At 33.6% G+C, this 18,932-nt stretch overlaps 2 protein-coding genes and 1 long non-coding RNA gene across 3 annotated transcripts; all 3 read right to left on the bottom strand.

Annotated features, from left to right (window-relative positions):
* Nucleotides 1–641: 641 nt before the first annotated feature.
* On the bottom strand, nucleotides 642–5,485 carry LOC132184822 (glutamate decarboxylase-like). The gene is made up of 6 exons (XM_059598595.1): nucleotides 5,222–5,485; nucleotides 4,911–5,115; nucleotides 3,175–3,375; nucleotides 1,980–2,448; nucleotides 1,422–1,474; nucleotides 642–1,253 (listed from the first exon to the last, which is right to left on the bottom strand). Exons 1-6 carry the CDS (start codon nucleotides 5,305–5,307, stop codon nucleotides 756–758), a joined length of 1,512 nt encoding a protein of 503 aa, XP_059454578.1. The 5' UTR covers nucleotides 5,308–5,485; the 3' UTR covers nucleotides 642–755.
* A 4,352-nt stretch (nucleotides 5,486–9,837) lies between these two features.
* Nucleotides 9,838–11,916, bottom strand: LOC132184677 (uncharacterized). The gene is made up of 3 exons (XR_009440581.1): nucleotides 11,121–11,916; nucleotides 10,212–10,290; nucleotides 9,838–10,111 (listed from the first exon to the last, which is right to left on the bottom strand). It is a non-coding gene; the product is annotated as an uncharacterized LOC132184677 (long non-coding RNA).
* Nucleotides 11,917–11,994: 78 nt separating this feature from the next.
* Nucleotides 11,995–14,849, bottom strand: LOC132185435 (uncharacterized). Its single transcript, XM_059599208.1, has 5 exons — nucleotides 13,759–14,849; nucleotides 12,764–12,824; nucleotides 12,394–12,515; nucleotides 12,123–12,213; nucleotides 11,995–12,060 (listed from the first exon to the last, which is right to left on the bottom strand). Exons 1-5 carry the CDS (start codon nucleotides 14,847–14,849, stop codon nucleotides 11,995–11,997), a joined length of 1,431 nt encoding a protein of 476 aa, XP_059455191.1.
* Between the last annotated feature and the right edge of the window lie 4,083 nt (nucleotides 14,850–18,932).

Raw genomic sequence — 18,932 nt, forward strand, 5'->3', positions numbered from 1 at the left:
TCCTTGTTTTGCTAGGATTAGGGTTTTGAACGTCCCTATTCTGTGTTTTATTGGTATTAGGAGTATTGGAGGCTATAAATACATGCTTATAGCCTCTAGCAAACTCAGTTTTGATTATTATTTGGTTTTCTCAATAAGAATACTCAGAGTTGTGTTTCTTCATTACTTTTCCTTAAATTCATAGATAGCATCTATTGATTTGAGAAGGTTTCTTTGATTCTTGTGATAGTCTCACAATCTTAGAAATATTTATCCCTTCTACTTCTTGTTTTCTTGTTCACTACAATCCTACGCTGCATCACATAGCCCTTATGCCTACCATGAATCATGTCAGCTCAGCACGTGAGCAGACTTTTGTCTTGTCACTACCCCTCGCATAGCCGCGGAAAGGGCCAATTATGCAAAAAGAGTCCTTGGGATGAGAAGCGCAGCAGGATCAGTTTCACCTTATTGATTGTCTTGTTAATTCAAACAAATGTGGTACGTAAGGAATACATATATATACAAACTAATTAATCAATTATTAGGAAAATTGGTTAATTAGTGTAACACTCTACTAAATAGCATTATTCAAAAAGTTTATATATTTTAGCAACATAACAGATTTGATGGAATAACCATTTATATAAGAGTCATCAACAAATCCACACAGCAATAAATAATAACATATGTCTGTATCCAGTCCCAAGCTAGGGAAAAAGAAAAGATAAATATTACAAGGTAAAGGTAGCATGCATAAGACACAAATCTGAGGACTAGCAAACTCCAGTTCTCTTGCTCGCCACAAATCGCCTCCAGGTGTTAATTACCTCCTCCTGAGTCTCTCTTACACTCTTTTCAACGCGCTTTCTGCCTCCATTGCCGTCTTGTGTCTCATCAACAGTTGTTGTGACATGAGCAGCTTTGGCGGAGACATGGCTGGAGGGGACTTCATCCATCTCCTTCAAAACTCTGTCTATGTCTGTAACAAGTCTCTCAGCCAGAGTCCGGCTGAAATCCTCTCGGATAACTACCCGAAGGACGGCGATGTGTTCGGCATTGGGCGGCATTGTGTAAGCTGGGACGATCCACCCGAACCTTCTCAAATTCTCTGATATCTGAAACACTGTGTATTTGCTACTGTCTTTCAGGGAGAAGGCTACCAGGGGCACTCCAACATCCTTGGAGACAATGTCAAATCGCCCTGTTTTCTCTATTCCTTCTTTCAGCATTCTGGCATTCTCAGTGCAGTTTTCCATGATATTTTTGTAACCCTTACACAAACAAGATCAACACAATTATGATATAGCATAAAAAGGTATTTCCTGACCAAATTATAAGCAATCTAAACTATTTCCAGACAATCAATGTGCTAAATCAAGCCACGAAGGAATTTTTCAATCCTTCTAAGGCTTGGAAATTAAAATGGAAGCAGAAAGTACCTCAAAGCCCAACCGTATAAACTGGTAATATTGAGCAATTATCTGACTAGAGCCTGCCAGGATTGAACATGTTACAATAAAAAAAATAAAAAATAAAAAAAAGGAAAGGAAGGAAGACGAATGATGAGGAAAGCAGATTCATTAGACTTGTTACAAAAAATCCAAAATCTGCAAACCCTTTGCTTGTTTATAATGATTTTTACAATGATAACTTGATAAGTTAACAAGACTGCCTAAATTTATGAAGGTTACGAAGTGTTAATATGTAAATAAAATGATTACATTTTTCTTTCTTTCTATCGGCTTAAATTGTTTTGGATAAATGATTATTTAACATGATATTAGAGCAAAGAACATGAGTTCGGACACTGACTTCACAGTTTATTCTTAACTCAATTAAATATTTTACGTATTGATTAGCCTCACTTGTTGATGTAGAGTTCGAGTCCACACGTGAGAGAGATAAATCAACCACTTCCTATCACAGCTTAAACTAATGCACATACAGCAAATCCCTCTATGCATGAAAATAAATCCACCATTTCCTGTGGGTATTACCTTTCGAGAAGTTGAGGGTGAATGTGGGTTGATCAGATCCAAGATAGTTGATGTGAAAGACAAGCTCATCAGGCAGATCCTCTTTACTTCTCCAAATAACCCAGCCAACACCAGCGTAGACAAGCCCATACTTATGACCACTAACATTTATGCTCTTCACCAAGGGCAAGCGGAAATCCCACTCCAGCTCAGGGTGAAGGAAAGGGGCTATGAACCCTCCACTGGCAGCATCAACATGAATTGGCGTGTCCCACCCTGTCTCCTTATTCTTTTTGACAAGCAGTTCATTTAGGAGCTTCACATTCTCAAACTCTCCTGTCAAGGTTGATCCAAGAATTGCTGCAACACAGATGGTGTTCTCATCTACCATCTCTGCTGCCTTCACAGGATCCATCACATAATATCCCTCTGACAATTTTACCTCCTTCAGCTCCACCTCAAAGTACCTAGCAAATTTCTCCCAGCAAACCTGTGGACCATATAATTTTTAGGTAATTCACCATTCATATATATACTAAAATCATCTTAGTGGTTGCAACATTAAAAAACAAAATCATCTTAGAAACATCTAGTTCCACTCATACAAAAATAGATTCTATATAGCCCTATATATTAGGTAAAAGAATCAAAAAACAACTAGATATATAATGCTCATGAATGAATGATATGTCATATGTGTTAGAATATTAATTAAATGATTAGATTCACAGTTTCTTATCAGCTTCAGTTTTTATAAGAATGATGACTTAACATGATATCAAAGTAGACGTTCTGAATTCGAACCCTATATTTGTAATTCACGTCTTATTTCTTATCATTTTAAGTAAGAGGTCATGAGTTCGAACCATATCTTTGTAGTTTATTTTTTATTTCAATTAAATATTTTATATATTCTGTCTCACTTATTAAGAGAGAATGTTAGAATATTAATAGCTTAAACTTTTGAGATAAGTAGTGATTTAATAATTACAATCATTGCTAAACAAAGTCTAATCCCAATAGAGAAGGGTCTAGGTGTTAATAACTTGACCATACTATCCAGGGCTTAATCTTTCTTCTTTCTGTACAGTGATAATTGAGGTAGATTTGAACCAGAAAAATGCACTGCACACTAAATAATAGGATCAACAAAGACTGCAATTTTCAAATATTTTAGTAGTTTAAAATATTAGTAAAGCCAGAAAGTGAAACCCACCTGCACATTGGCTCCAGTGACAATGTTAGGCTTATCATATGGTTTGCCCTCTAATTTTCTCCTCGCCTGCCACTTCCTTTTAAAAGCTAGACCTGCCAGCATTATTGCCTCTGATGATCCCACGGTACCCACGCCAACAGCAGTCTCAGTTTCCCCAAAAGGAGCATTGAAGAGGTGGGCTATCATATTCACACACCGGTTCTGCAGAATTATCAATCTTTTGTGATTAAGAGATGAACATTTAGACTGATCAAATGCATATATCTCAACTTAGAAGAAAAAAAAATGCATATATCTCAAAACTTTCAAAATATAGGCCCAATGTGGGTTTACTTTTCTGGGATTTTGTTTAAAATTGCACTTTTTATCTATGAAATCCTAATACCAAATGCATCCTAAGAGCTATAACATGTCCAACCAAGAACCCTATAGTTCTTGACACCAATTGAAAATTCAGTTAGTAAATCTTACATATGCAGAAAAGGTTTGAGTTGATTCCCTGTAACTAGCATTTATTTCAACTACAATTCCTTCAACCAGTTTCATTATTAAGTCCCAAAGACCAAATTATTATTTGGGTTAAATTATTAAATTATAGAATATAAACTATAGGACCAAAAAAAAAAAAATGATGCGTCAGGTTTAACCAAATATTTTAGAGTAGTCCTCCCAACATGAGTCCTCCACCTGCAAACCTGATAACTATTGAATATTTTCTTTTTTTTATTTGATACGCTGGATTGAAAATGTCAATCTTTCAAAATCAATGATTACATTATTTTGGAGAAATTATTAGGTACACTCCCCCACTTGGGGATTCATCCAACAAAACCAATAGAGGTCCCCCCACCTAACCTAAGCCATGGGCTTATTGGTCACCCATATATATAGAAGCCGTCCGGGAAAGTATGATCACACAATTCTACGCTTAGAAAAGAACAAAAAGAATTATCTAGATTTGAAACCATAAAGCAAGAACAAACGACAAAAAAAATAAATAAATAAATAAAACGAAAAGAACCAAACGATAAGGCTACTTTGAAAGGTGACGGCTACTCTTAATTAAATAATTAAATTTATCTTTATAGAAAAATTATTTACATAAATTAGCTTACATTAGAATAAATAGTTATCAGTATTTTCAAAATAAACAATGTTAAACGGGCATTGCACTGTTAACTCTACGAGACCGAATTAAGATTCTCTCATGTGCATTTCAAGGATCTTAATTCGGTTTCACTGAAAATATTTAGTTAGTTATATTACAGATATTTTTATCCTATCAAAAAGTAAAAGAAAAAATAAAAATATTTTTTTAATTTAATTAACTAAATATTTTCCGTTTCAAATAAATGAGAGAAAATTCTGTTCTGACGAGACCCGGGTGTAAACCACTATTGCACCAGTATCCTAAACATAACATTGCAATCCACCCTTAGATTAACATTGTTAAATCCAATGGTCTAGGATAGTGGTGGAAAATTATTATTCCTTTCCAAAATAGTAGCTTCGAGAGGCAGCCAGCTCTCATCTCTAGATGCTTGTAAAAGAAATCAATTTAAAAAGCACAAATATAATTCCAAATTTTTCTCAGAAAAGGAGAGGGTGGAATTAAAATCTGAACCTTGAAAAAGCTGCATTTCTATTTTAGCCTGACAGATTTATAAACAAAAACAAAACAAAACAAAATATCCAATCATATATATATATATAAATATATGCAAAGCGATCTCGACCTGGAGCTCGGTGGTGACAGGGTATTCGTCCATATCAACGTAGTTCTTGTTGAGGGAGGCCATGATGAGTTTATCGCACTCCGGCTCCATCCACGTCGTCACAAACGACGCCAAATTCAGCCTCGGTATCCCGTCCAAAAGCAACTCGTCGTTTATGATCTGGTACGCCGCTTCCTTCGGTATCGCCTGCTCCGGCATCTTGAACCTGCACCAAAACCAAACACTCTCTCATCAATCAATCAATCATCATCATCTCATCATCCATTCACAACACACACACACACACACACGACGACGTTTCGGGTACTCACTTGGGAAGGGGCGTACGCACATATCTGGAAGCGAAAGTAGAGCAGATATGCTCGTCGGAGCCCGGCGTCGTCGTCGTTATCACCATTACTTTTTTTTCTTTTTTTCCTTTCTCTTGTTTCCCAAACAGATCCGGGGAATTCAATTCAGGAAATGAATTTCCTTGGTCTCTGAAGAAGCAAGGATATAGGAAGGGAGACACGTACTTATCTGTAGAGAAAGTGGTTGAGTAAGTTCCGCAGTAGTCCCCACTTGCACTCAAAGGTTTTAGTTCACCACCGACCAAAGCACCTACATTTGTGGGCATAGGATGCGTACGATTAATACTTTTTCTGTTTTTTTTTTTTTTTTTTTTTTTACGGGGAAAGAAGGGGTAATCAATTACTATTTCATTTAAAAAATAATTTAATTTTTTAGTTTTTTAATAATTTATGAATGGAAAGGCGGAGAATTATTATACTAACCACTAACCGCTTTTGATTATATATATATATATATATATATATATATGAAACGACGTCATTTTTATGTCTTAACATATATAAAAATATATAAATGATATCGTATGTAGTATAATATTATTATATCATTATAAAAATGACGTCGTCTTTTTTTAAAAAAATCTATATAAAAAAAAATGATTATTAAGGTTATTAATCACTAAGCGGAGGCAGTTAGTGAATTTTACTAACTGCCTAAGCAAAGGACTCAACAATTATAACCGTCTTTTTATCCTTATTTAATATGGAATCTCTTCCACGTATACAAAAGTGCCACTTCAGCGTGAAGTAAAAGAGCACGTGGCGTGCCAAGTACGCCCGTGCAAAATTTTTTTTTTTTTTTTTGCATTAAAATATTAAAAAAAAAAAATTTCTGCAAGCCGTGTACTCTGAATCACGACTCACCACTTCAAAGAGTGCTTTGATCAGTTTCAAATCATAGAAAGTGATTCTATAAATTAAAAGAAAAAAAAAAATTAAACCAACTTAATGAATGAGACTTAACATGAAAAATATTTAATTAAAATTTAAAGTTAATCACATAAAGACAGGGTTTAAATTATGTTATAATTTTGTGTTAAATCATCAAATTATGAATTTAATAAATATTTAATAATCATTTGAAGTGTTTCATTTACTTCAACAATTTAATATGTCAGAAGTTAGCTGAATAGTAAATTTGGCCATTTAATATATATATAAATATATTATATTAAATGCTTGTGCATTGAATTAATTTTTTTTTTTTTCTTAGCATGGAAGTCGGATGAAAATCAAATGAAATATAAAATTTGTTAAATCAAGCTTCTTCAGTCGATATAATTTTATTATTATTATTATTATTATATGAGAAGAAAAATATGAAAGAAGTGTAAGGATTAAGTAAAACTGAATTAGTACGAAAAAAATTGATGAGTGCAATCAACAACTAATATCGGAATCTTCTTCGTTTTTTCACTTCACCGTATAATAATATAAATTAATGCATAAAGCAAAAGCAAGCAGTGGTGGACCAAAATGATAACGAAATCCGCACTGCACTCTACACTCTACAGTTCTCCGCGTCCGCTTTTGTACTTTGCCAATTTTCGATCCGTGAGAACATTCCAGTATCTCTTTGAAATATATTCACTTTTATAATTATTAAAAAAAATTTCTCAATTTAGGATATTAAACTTCTAATTTTTTATAACGTCATTCATTTTTTTTCGTTAAAGTCTAACGATCGAGTCTCAAAATTGTCAAAATAACCCAAATATTTTTTTTTAAAAAAAATTATAAAAATTCAAGCATTGATAAGAATTTAACAAAATTTGCAAAAATACTCGTGCATGAATCTTTATAATTTTTTTTATATATAAAAATGAGTATTTTGAGAATTTTGACCGAATTTAAAGAAGAAATTGAATGGATGTGTGACATTACAAACAATTAAAAATTTGATACATTAAATTGAGAGATTTTAAACTTTAAAAATGACGTTGAAACTTGAAAGTAATGAGAGTTACTGGTGAAGTTAAGTGACGACAAATGTGTTGCAATTTGCAAATCTAAAATAAATTTGAACTTAAAAGAAAATTTGAACCTCCTTCACATTCACGTTTGAGAATGAACTTTCCTTTTATGATTTTATTCGGGTTGCAAAACCTCACTTTTGTAGCCCAACCAGACCAGCCGTGGGTCACGCCAGACCTACAATGGGTCTCGCCAAACCCACCAGCCATTTCTTCTTTCTCCTTCTTTCTCTCTTTTCTTTCTTTCTCTTGTTTTCATCAGGTGTATTTGGTTGTAAGTTAGGTTAGTGCACTTAGCTTAGGTGGCAATAGTTAATTGGGGGTTGCAAAAGTTGGGTTTTGCAGCACGACCGCATAATAGGGGCTCTCTACTTAGAATAATATCCTCTCAATTTCCTAGCCATTTTTATTTTTTTATTTTTGTAAGAAGCTATTTTTCAATTGAGAGAACTTCATTTATTATTAAATATTTTTTTTATTTTCCGTTACTTTGTAATTATATTCTTAAATTTAAAAAAATGTCAATTTAAAGTTATCAGTTACCATCTTTCAAAAATTTGCTACGATAATCTTTCGGTTCAAATGCAGCATTAAATACTTGTCTAAATTCAAAGTATTTTGTAATTTTATAAATATCTTAGAGGTATATTGAGGATTTCACTCATCAAATTTTGACAGGAGGATTGACATTGACATCAATCCTTCCTCAATTTTAAATCAATCAAATTGAAAACTTAAATCTTAAAAAATAAAAAAGAAAAAAGAAAAGCAAAGAGGACTTATTTGAATGATTGTTGGAACCTCTTGGTCGTGGTGCCTTTGGCCGGCAGGTGGCAATCCCATCGCTTTTCTCTTGCCGCTACCAGTTAGTGGTGTCATACCGATGGGGGGGCCGGGCCTCATTGATCGTCACTTTCCCCTGTTTTAGAGGTATCTGTGCCGACAAGGAAAATCTTTATAAAATCAAAAACAAATTCAATTACTCATCATTATTTCTCCCACATGGGCCAGATCCCACCACGACCAGCAATGGAGAATCAATTTCATGCAATCACTCTCATGTGAGAGGTTTTCTCACTCTCACTTGCTTGGGCGATTATCGGGTGAGATATGTTTCTTTGCATTCTAGCATTTATTTTACGTACATTTTCGTTGCATTGTGTTACGATCATATCATCCTAGTGTCTTATACGGATTAAATTTAATACTGATCATATGTATATAAACTCTTGAGTACCCTTCTCTTGCAAGCCGGTTTTTAAGGATAAGTTATATCCAAAATTTGTAACATTTGATATTAGAACTATCCACCGCATCGAGTATGATCGAATGAGTTGAGGCTTTATGGTCGAGCCACGGAGGAAACGACCTATAAGCCGGATTAAAATGTCTTGGTATTATGTATAAACATAATATTACGTCATTGAATACTTGATAAATAAGTGGAGCCCTCAAAAGAGAAAAGGCTACCATCGGATCAGTGTTGATAGAGTGGGCCGCTGTGAACGTCGATTACGGAAGCGTGGTACCATGTGTGTATGTAAATTCTTAAGCACTCTTCTCTTGCAAACTGATTTTCAATGATGAATTATACTCAAAGTTTGTAACACATTGGCATGCTTCGTTCACACAAAACTTACCAGGAATCCAATGTGGTCAATTTGGATTCTTTGATATTTGACTTAAATTAGAGACTTGTCAATTAGCCAACAGACCAAGTCTTTTAATAGATAGGCTAAGCTTTTTAGTGAATAGGGGCCAAATAATTAAAGTTTGGCCCAAGCACAATATACCTTCACCTTTTAACGTGAGATTTCAAAGGACCGAAAGGGGGCTATGACTTGTACTAGTCCCCCTCTCTATCCGTCTCTGCTTGAGTAGGTGAGACTTGAGTAGCATCTCACACATGATATGTTACCCCTTACATACACAAGAAGCAACCTCATTGCACTGGATCCAATTTTGATCTTTCAAAATCATTTTTTTCTTTAAAATTTTCTTATTTAAAGAACATAATTGTATTTTTATGTCATTTTTATTAGTTATTTGAGGAAAAATTAAACAGAGATCTGGGGTTGAAAATGATTCTTAATTCAGATAAATGATCAGATTAGAAACTAGAATCTTAAAGTCAAAACCACAAAAAATAATAATAATAATTAAAAAAAAAAAAAAAAAAATACAAGAAGCCCTATATCATAATTTTCCCCTAAATTTAATAGACATTTTAATCCTCTTTTTCCATCAATCAGACCATTAACCAACTCCAAAGAACAATCCTTATTTGCAGATTTCAATAAGCAATCTTCGCGCATCCTCAAGTGCTAAACAAAATATAAAGAGTAATTCTACTATTTACACCTATTCTTCACCAATTAATGTAGCTTGTTTTTTAAGTGACTTACGTTGGGAGTCACTTAAAACACGTCACATCAGCTAGTATGAAATGTGTGTGAAAAGTATTAGCATCACTCAAATATAAAACACAACATAAGGGATGATTGGGCCGGGGAGGGAAGAGGGGTTGAAAATAAGAGTGAATTACTCATCACTCCAATGAACACCTATCATATATATTTCCAACAAAATTCATCATTTCAGAGTTCAATGATTAAAGTCCTTGTCTTGAACATTTACAAGAGACAAAAGAAGTGTGGGATAGCTGTAGATCAAAAACTAGGTGTAGGCAAGAAATCAGTTACTCCAAAAAGAAAATAGTAATAAGGAAAAACAAAGAACTTAGGGTTCTTATCTACTTTGGCACTTATAAAGAAAGTATAAGTTAGAGGGTGTGTATAGTCGTCACAGAAAAACCCAAGTCCATCCCTGTGATGCTACAAACTGTTTCTGTATGTGTATCTGTATGTGTATTGTTACACTGGAGAGAAAAGAAAATTTGTTAACATGAATAAAAAAAATATTAAAAAAAAATCAAATTTTAAGTATTAAACAGAATAAAAATAATTTCACAAACTTACATGACTTTCAGTTCCAACCAGTTTCTAGTGGCATGACTGAAGTTCTCTCTTTCTTTCTAGATGCAAGGCGAGATTTCAGCTGCACAGCAATCAATATAATGTTTAAGCAACAAATGAGAGACATTATCTGGTAAACAACAAACAGAAACATTGACTCAAATTGTTTTAAATAGGATTCTTTGTTTACTCAAATTGTTTCCCTACTAATAAATACCATGTTTTACATTAGTTTTCATTATTCAGAGGCTATTGAGAAGAAACCTGAAAACCGTGAAGAGAGATAAAGCCTAAACCTTTCTTAAGCTTAACCTTCCTTGCTTCTCTTCCTTATTAACAAACCACTATGAATCCTTAAGTTTTTTTCTGGGGGTTGGCGTTTGGCTGATAAGTTCATAAGGGCTGGAGTTCTGTAGAAGAAAGCCAAAGTTCTGGAGTTGCTTTGGAACAGAAATCGATGGTGTCACTCATGGGATTACAAGACTTGCTTTGAGTCTACAAAGGTTTTGTGAGTACTTAAACAGATTATAATCCTTTTCTTCTATAGTAGACTTTTTTGGTGGCTAAGTGCCACCAGAGTTCTTTTTCTTTGGAATTGTTTCAAAAGTTTTTCACTTCATTAAAAAAATCCCTGCACAATATCTTTTGTTTACTGCACTTATATTTTGGATTTTTGTTGATTGATTTTGATTGGTTTGTGTCTCTCTAAATTTTAGTTGGTAAGTTTTAGAGATGGATACAATCTACACATCATAGACAATCGAAGACCATCTATACATAAAATTGGTAATCCAAAGAAAATTCCATCAGGAAACTAGTCATAAATACAAACACAACAGATATCCAGACTACCTTTATGCATAAAGTTCCATCAGAAGGAAAATTAGGACCAAGAAAGCTGGGATTTCATACCTTCTCTATATGCTTTAAATGCTGTAGAACCTGTTCTGTTTCTAGTTCCTGGAAAGGAAGAAGGTTGTGTCAAAATATAATCATATGGTTTTATACGAGAGAGCAAGAGAGAGAGAGAGAGAGAGCCCAGGGGCAGTAAAACTTAAAGCCTGAAAATTTTCTAAGGTCTTGAGCTGTTTGGTGGCTACTCTAAAAAACATATTTGTTGAACAACCAGTTTGCTTAAAATTTTTGATTGTCTTTGATGTTTTCCTATGAAGTGGGTGTAAGAGGATATTAAGATCTACAGATTGTGCATATGCCCCTAGAATTAAAAGCTCAAACTTTGCTATGCTGTCTAAACTTTGCTTTGCTTGGACCTGTTCATTAGAACTTTGCTTGTGCTGGCAAAGAGCACAGTTTCTATATATCTTTTAATGCTTATATGACCTTTGGAACATAAGCATCTGGGCATTGATTTGGTTCATTCAGATTACCAGCAAAATTTCTGGCCCTATTTGAAATGGGAATGAGCATTTTGGTGTTATCTTAACTACTGGTAAGGATTTGTTTGGACCTCTGTCCAATGATATATTTGGATCCACTCGAAAAATGTGAAAAGGAAATTTGGTCATCATCTCAGATATCAGTGAGGATATGCGGACTATTCCAGGATACTAATAAGAATTATGTATAAGCTCCCATATTATAATCTGCTCTGAATTCTGTTATGACAGTATGAACTTCTAAATTTATCCTATGCTTGAACTTGCCTCATTTACCATTGATATCATGTAAATCCTTCTGCTGTCTTAAAACAAACTAATGCTGAAGCCTAAAATACTTCGCAATATATATATATATTGAATAAACCTTGCAATATATTTAGTTTCAGTTAGAAGTAAGTTCCCTGCAATTCTACTACATACCATGCAAAATGATACTTTCCAAGTATAATGATCTAAATAACAAGGAAACCATTAGGAAAGTTTGTTAGCAGGAATGAAAAGTATATGTTATTACCTGAGGAACAGCACAGTCAGCATGGGCTGGGTCCCAAAGAACAGCGCAGGAACAATCCCAATTATCAGTTTGGACTTTGGCAAATGGAGCCCTGTAACATCAAAACTCACTAAAAGTTCCCCCTAAAGTAATCTAGACTATGACATGGATGCAGAGTCAGCAGGTGTGCGTGAGTGTGATGAATGTATATACATAGCTATTATGCATACCAAAAAGTACCCTGATTAATTAATTAGAAGATATGCATCAAGAATAAATCTTATCCTTCTACCTGCGCCACTTTCCACATATAGTTCCTTTAACACGTTCCCTTGAGTCATCATATAAAACTTCACGACATTGAAGCCAATTACTCATAGATTTCGGCATGGGAAACTTGACCGAAAAGCTCGCCTAACAAGAGTAATATAAAAATGACAGTGCCTTAGATTCATCTGATCATAAATTATCTCAAGGACAAGGATTTTCTAAGTGAAGTAAATCATACATCTGATCATAAATATATTATTACCTTAATCAAACTACACTTATAAGATGACAAATAATTATAGCAACGAACATATTTCTAAACCTAATTTTTTTTCAAAAAATCTAGTTATTTTGAAAAATCAGTTTCATAGGTTGGAGCAAAGATTGCTTACATGTATGTCAATGGTTTCTGCTGGATCCATTTTGGAAGGTTCACCAATGCAATTGACATCACTGTACAAAAAGTAACAAGGTTGAAATAAGAAGATATATAAGCCCATAAATTCTAAAACATATATGATCCTGTAAATTGTGGCATGGCATATGTCTAGCAAATGTTAAACAGGTAGAACTACGTGAGATGACCATTATAGGTCAAAGGAAAAGCTTCCCAGTCCACTCAACAACCTGTCTTCAAATACAATGATCTAAGGTCATCAGCCACTGAAGTTGGCTGCATTCATCTTCTTAGTGAATTGGAGATGACTCATAATTCTTTCACTTTTATTAACACAATCTGGGAGTTCACTCAAAGCTTTTATTAGTAATGAACTTGGGAGCATATTTTTTTATAGTTCTTCCTCTTTCCTCTGCTCAATTAATCTCTAAATCAAATACATTGTAGCAATGCTAATGAAGATTTTAAAAACATTTTAATAAGAAATCAGTCCCTGGAATTGGCTTGTGCAAAAAGGACACTGAACTTCAAGCAATTGACAAACATATGTCAATGGGAATACAGAACAAAACTTAGTAAGTTATTACTTAAAGAAGCTACAATAGTACACTTGCAACACCAATAAAAGAAATGAAAATATAAAATAAAACAGGAGTTAGAGTTGATGAAAATCCATATAGTAGCATAATCACACAAGTTATTACCACCTGGTTACATACAAAAAGATGAAGTCAAGCAAAAGTATCCGAATAAAAAAAGCAAAAAAATAAAAAATAAATAGATAAGTGAAGTCTACATTGTATCATCAGATTAATTATAACAATCCTGCTTTGAAATTTATAATTGCACTTAAAAGAAGATGAGGTTCATTAACTAAACAAATGCAACTCACATGAAACCAGAATAAACTAAATTAAAAACAACAACAACACAGATTGTCAACAACCAAGAATGTAAAGATGAGCACTACAAGTTACCAATATGACATACTTGGAAATTTGATCACACCAGTCAGGAACTTTTGCCTGAAAGTCTTTGCCAATCCGAACTTTAGATGTATAGGACTCAGTCTGTTTCAACATGTGTGCTATTGGACCCAATCCAAATCTTGATGCAGTATAACTCCGAGTAATACATGATTTTGAAAAAGAATTCTTATTTGATGAATTGCAGTTCATTTTTGAACAAGAATGACAAAACCACTCATCAATCGGCAACATCCTCAGCCTAGGTTTGCAGCAAGATACATGGAATGCCTCTTCACATTGATCACAAAGCAACATATTCAATATATTTTCTGAAAGACTACACTGCTTACAAGACCGGGTATAGCCTCTATCACTACCAATTCCCAGAACGTCAGTAGAAGCACAACTTCTTTTAGGGCAAACACGTTCAAGCAATCCATTACTTCTTAGTACAGAAATGCATAGTTCTTTGAGAAAGAGATCTTGATTTGAAACCTTAGAACCCTGAATATCATGACTAAGCCTCTCTGTAATGTGATTAGCCTCATTAGTTTTGATAACAGAACCAAATTGTATATCTGGTTCCCGTAAAGAACAGTCAGATATAAGATCCTCCTTACCAAAGCTAACAGACTTTGAGTTAGTATTCACGTCTGGTTTTATGAAGACTTTAAATTCTGAACAAGGATTCTTGCTAAAGTTTTGTGAATTGAGGACAGAAGCATTACCACCATTGAACTCTAAAACTGATTTATCTGCAGAGAGAGAAGAAGCACTAGTTCCATCATCAATTGTATCCTCAACTTGAATGTCTGAAGGACCATTCTTAGCTGCAAATACAGGTACTTCATTAACTTCCACCTCAAGAGGAAAAATAACCACAGAATTTTTCGGGAGCTTCCTTCGCTTGCAAATGTAACTTGATCCAGAAGTTTCAAACGTTGTGCTGGCTGTCAATAGCTCTGAACCATCCTTAGAGAGTTCGTTACAGTTTATACAACATTGCCTGGTTTCAGCATTTATCCACTCAAATGGTAAGTCTCGTTTCCCATGATCAGAGGTAAAGGATAAAGCTGCTTCAAGTGAACTTGGGATAGAGCTCTGCAATAACATTTCCACACTAGCTCTCACGCTACGCTTTTTTTTTTTTTTTCCTTCTATTATTTGCAGATTTAACCACTATTTCGCCAAATTATTCGCCTTATCTGACAAAAACTACAAGAAGAACAATTGCATAGAACATCATCAGAACCCAGCCTTCTACTTCAGTCAGGAAATTTTGATCAATGTTAATCAGGTAAATGAGGACCGAAACAAAAAAACAAAAAGGAAAACCACTCAAACACACATCTGCAGTTAAAAAAGCAAAAGAAGACGAAAAATAAGCATATAGAATTAAAGAAACTGATAAACAAATTATACAACTAGCACCCATTATCCAAGAATAGGTTTGAAACTTTGTTCTTATATGGGGGAAATCATACTTTTTTCACTTGGTCAAGTTTGAATTGCCAACCTGTGATTTAAAAAGTCACACTAGAGTCACCTGAGGTCTAGTTGCATTTGCTTTTGGTTCATGAGTGTATATATTCAAATTTTAATGAGATTACTATTGTTTTGTATGGGCTTGAAACCCTGGATTTATAATAAAAGATGTCACCCGAATGGATAAAGTACAACTTTTTATACTAGAGATTGGCAAATCAAACACAACAGAAACCATGAGCAGGTAAAGTGTAACTAACCATCACATATATGTGCATGCATGTGTATGTGTCATCAGAAGCATACATTTTTTTTTTTTTAATATATAAGTAAGAAGAATATTACATAGTGCTAAAGCAAATCATCAAATGTAGTCTTCAGGTGTTTATTTTTAATCATACAATCTGGTCAAGTTCTCAGGCTTGTCCAATTACTTACAAATTGAGTATCCCTGCATTTTCACATTTCATTACCATTTCTCTATCTAAATGAGTTGTACCAAAGAACTAACTGATTTATTGTCCTCCTAATAGGTGATTCAAGCATCAAGAGGCTTGGTTCTCTCAAAAATGCCTTGTCAAGTAAGTTGTTGTGGAGGTATGCCTTGTCAGTGGCACGGGCAGAGGAGGATTCCTGTACTTTGGCAGTAGGTCTTATGGAGTTATTATCTAGACCGCCATTAAGATTTCCTGGGTAAATTTAGGTATTTCCAGTCTTCAAGGTGAGAGATAGGAGAAGAATATCTCTTAGGCATAGCCTGAAGCTTGATTATCGACCTTCCAACCAATTTCACCAGATTTATTTGCCATAGCTAAAGAATAGATGCCAATTATATTGGCTGGTCAGAAGGTGAGCTTCATTGAAGCCCAAAATTTGAAATAGATTATAGTATAAAAAACTAGATTTGCTGGAAGCTTTATTCCATGTCTTTTAGAGATTCGTGTTAGCAAAGTAGGGAAGACAAACTACAACGAGCCTCAACTTGTGATATTTATTATCTTTTCTGACTCTTGTTACAAGGCATTGAGGAGAGGATCATAAGGCCACGTAGCGAGCAAAAATTCATTCTAGGTAGCTTTTATAACTAGAACTATAAATAGTTATTGACAAAAGTAAGTCAGTTCCCTATGTCAGTTCCCTTTTCAATTAAATCCTTTCAAGGCACCACTTCAGACCAAGACCTCCCTTCAATGGTGGAGCCAGGGGCAAATTACCCCCCTAAAAGCTCAAACCATGAAATCTTATTACAAGTATTTCAACAGAATCTTAAATTTTTCATGCTTGGAGTTTTATGATTAACTAAACCCAATCTAGTGATCAATTGATCATGCAGTTAATAAGATTTCATGATTGGATTTGGTTAATCATAAGGCTGCAAGCATGAATTTTTTTTTTATTTTTTTTAACTATTGAATCTTAAATTCAATGGTCTATACCAACCGCGGTCACGAAGAAAAGCTCAAAGCATGAAAAATTCACATTATTATTGTGTAGAGCTTTATTATATTGTTATACATATGCAACTCCAAGAACTTAACAATCATTTTGATGAGGTGAATTTTGAAATATGACTCACTTACTACTTTTAACAAAGAGAAATTAATTCGGTTTGCTCAGTGTTATCAGAATGATTTTTCAACAGTTCAACTTATCACCTTGGATGATCAACTTGAAACATACATCATTCACATGCGTTCTATTGAAGAATTTGCAACGGTCAAAGGAATTGGAAAACTTGCTGAAAAGATGGTAGAAATGAAAAAGGATATTGTATATCCATTAGTTTATTCACTGGTGACATTAACATTGATTCTGCCAATTGCGAAAACTACAGTTGATAGAGCTTTTTCAACAATGAATATTGTTAACAATCGATTATGCATCTGAATGAGAGATCAGTGGATGAATAATTGTTTGGTTATGTATATCGAGAATGAAATATTCAAGACTATCAACAATGAAAAAATCATGTAGCGATTTCAAAATATGAAAAGTCGTCAAGGACGACTAAATAAATTAACGTTAATAAATTACAAGTTAAATTTATATGTTTTAAACAATAATTAAATTTTGTTGAATTACATATTTATTTTGTTAGTTGTATTCTTTAATATTTTTAATCAATTTTTAACTCTATCTTTTAATTGTGCACCCTGTGAACCAAAATCTTGACTCCACCACTACCTCCCTTTAAATTAAACCATTTCCATTCCAAGCACCAACTAAGCTACATAGTCGGTACCTCCCTTTCAATCTTGATAATCTCATCAAATACGAAGGATGTATGATGAGAAAAATTAATCAATACTTTTAAAAAAAAAAAAAAAAACACTTCATCCCATTGCTTAGTGAACATGCTATAGTAGAATTCCCCAGCATGCTTTGTTGTTTGTAAACAAGAAATCTATCAGACCTGGTGGACCAACTAACTACAACATAAATTTGTAAATCATTTCTCAAGAAATCAAATTATGAATCCTTGAAAGTTGCATATAATCACATCCCACAACTTATAGCAACCCTTTTTGCAGAATTGAACTTTTCTTTTCTACTTAGGAAGTGGAAAAACTAAATAAAATATATTACAAAGAAAAAAAAAATCCCAGAATTCAGATTTTCGTTTGGCCTATTTTCTTTTCATGGTAAATGGGTATCATATTAATCAGAACAAAACAACAAAAATCGGAGAAACTAAAAAGGACTAAAAAATACCAGAAGTATCCGAAACCACATGTGGCTCTCGAAAAAGCCTCTTCGTCTTCTTCTCCGTTTATCTATCTCTTCGTAAATTTTGTAGTAAAGTTTTGCGCCATTTAAACTGCACCCGTTTGAATTCAAGCGGCCAAAAGACACTTCTTAGAAAAAGGTAACGGTTTTAAAACTTCGGGCGCCTTTTTTTTTTTTTTTTTCAGAAGGCGCATATTTTGAATTCAGAGATATTATTCTTTTTGGCTTCCAAAAGTGTTTTTATTTGAATCTAAAAGTGAAAATAGTTTTGAATATTTTATGATGTTTATTCTTATTTTTGTGTTTTTTTAAGAAGGCAAAAAATTTAGGTTAACGGGTTCTTGACTTCATTTTAAGTTTTCACTAAATTTATTGATATCGCTTAAGTTTTCACTTCAGTTCGTTTATACAAAACTATTTACAGATTAATAGTTATTAACCGTTTTACCACATCACATGTCACATCTTAAAAATTAAAAATTTTACATGAATAAAATAAATAAATAAATAATGACTCGAGCAACCACCCAACGAAACGAAATAGTGGCTCGCACAATCATGACAAAATAGATGACTTGCATTGCCACCCCAAGCAGAGGGGTGGCTCTCGCTACACCCCAAGTAAAGAGGTTATTTGGGTTGGCCGCACAAGTCATCCCTTTGTTAAGGAGAGGTCGAAGGAGTCACCCTCGCTACTAGGAGGGGTGGCTCCACCCTTTTTTTTTATTTTTTTATTTTTTTATTTTTGGTATTTATATAATAAGTTCCTGAGTCAACTCTCCAAAATTTTTAAATCCCTAAGTTTTTTTTTTTTATAAAAATTTACTCCATGAGGCAAGGGTAATGACAATAAAATCTCTGCCGTAAAAAATTTTTAACAGTCGTTAGTCAAATTTAAAATGCATTGTTTCAACTTATTAAAATATTGATTTTTTATTAATTTAATTTTAAAATAAATCTAAAATTTAAAATTTAAAATTAAAA

Source organism: Corylus avellana, chromosome ca6, assembly GCF_901000735.1.
Source record: "Corylus avellana chromosome ca6, CavTom2PMs-1.0".
Lineage (NCBI taxonomy): Eukaryota > Viridiplantae > Streptophyta > Magnoliopsida > Fagales > Betulaceae > Corylus > Corylus avellana.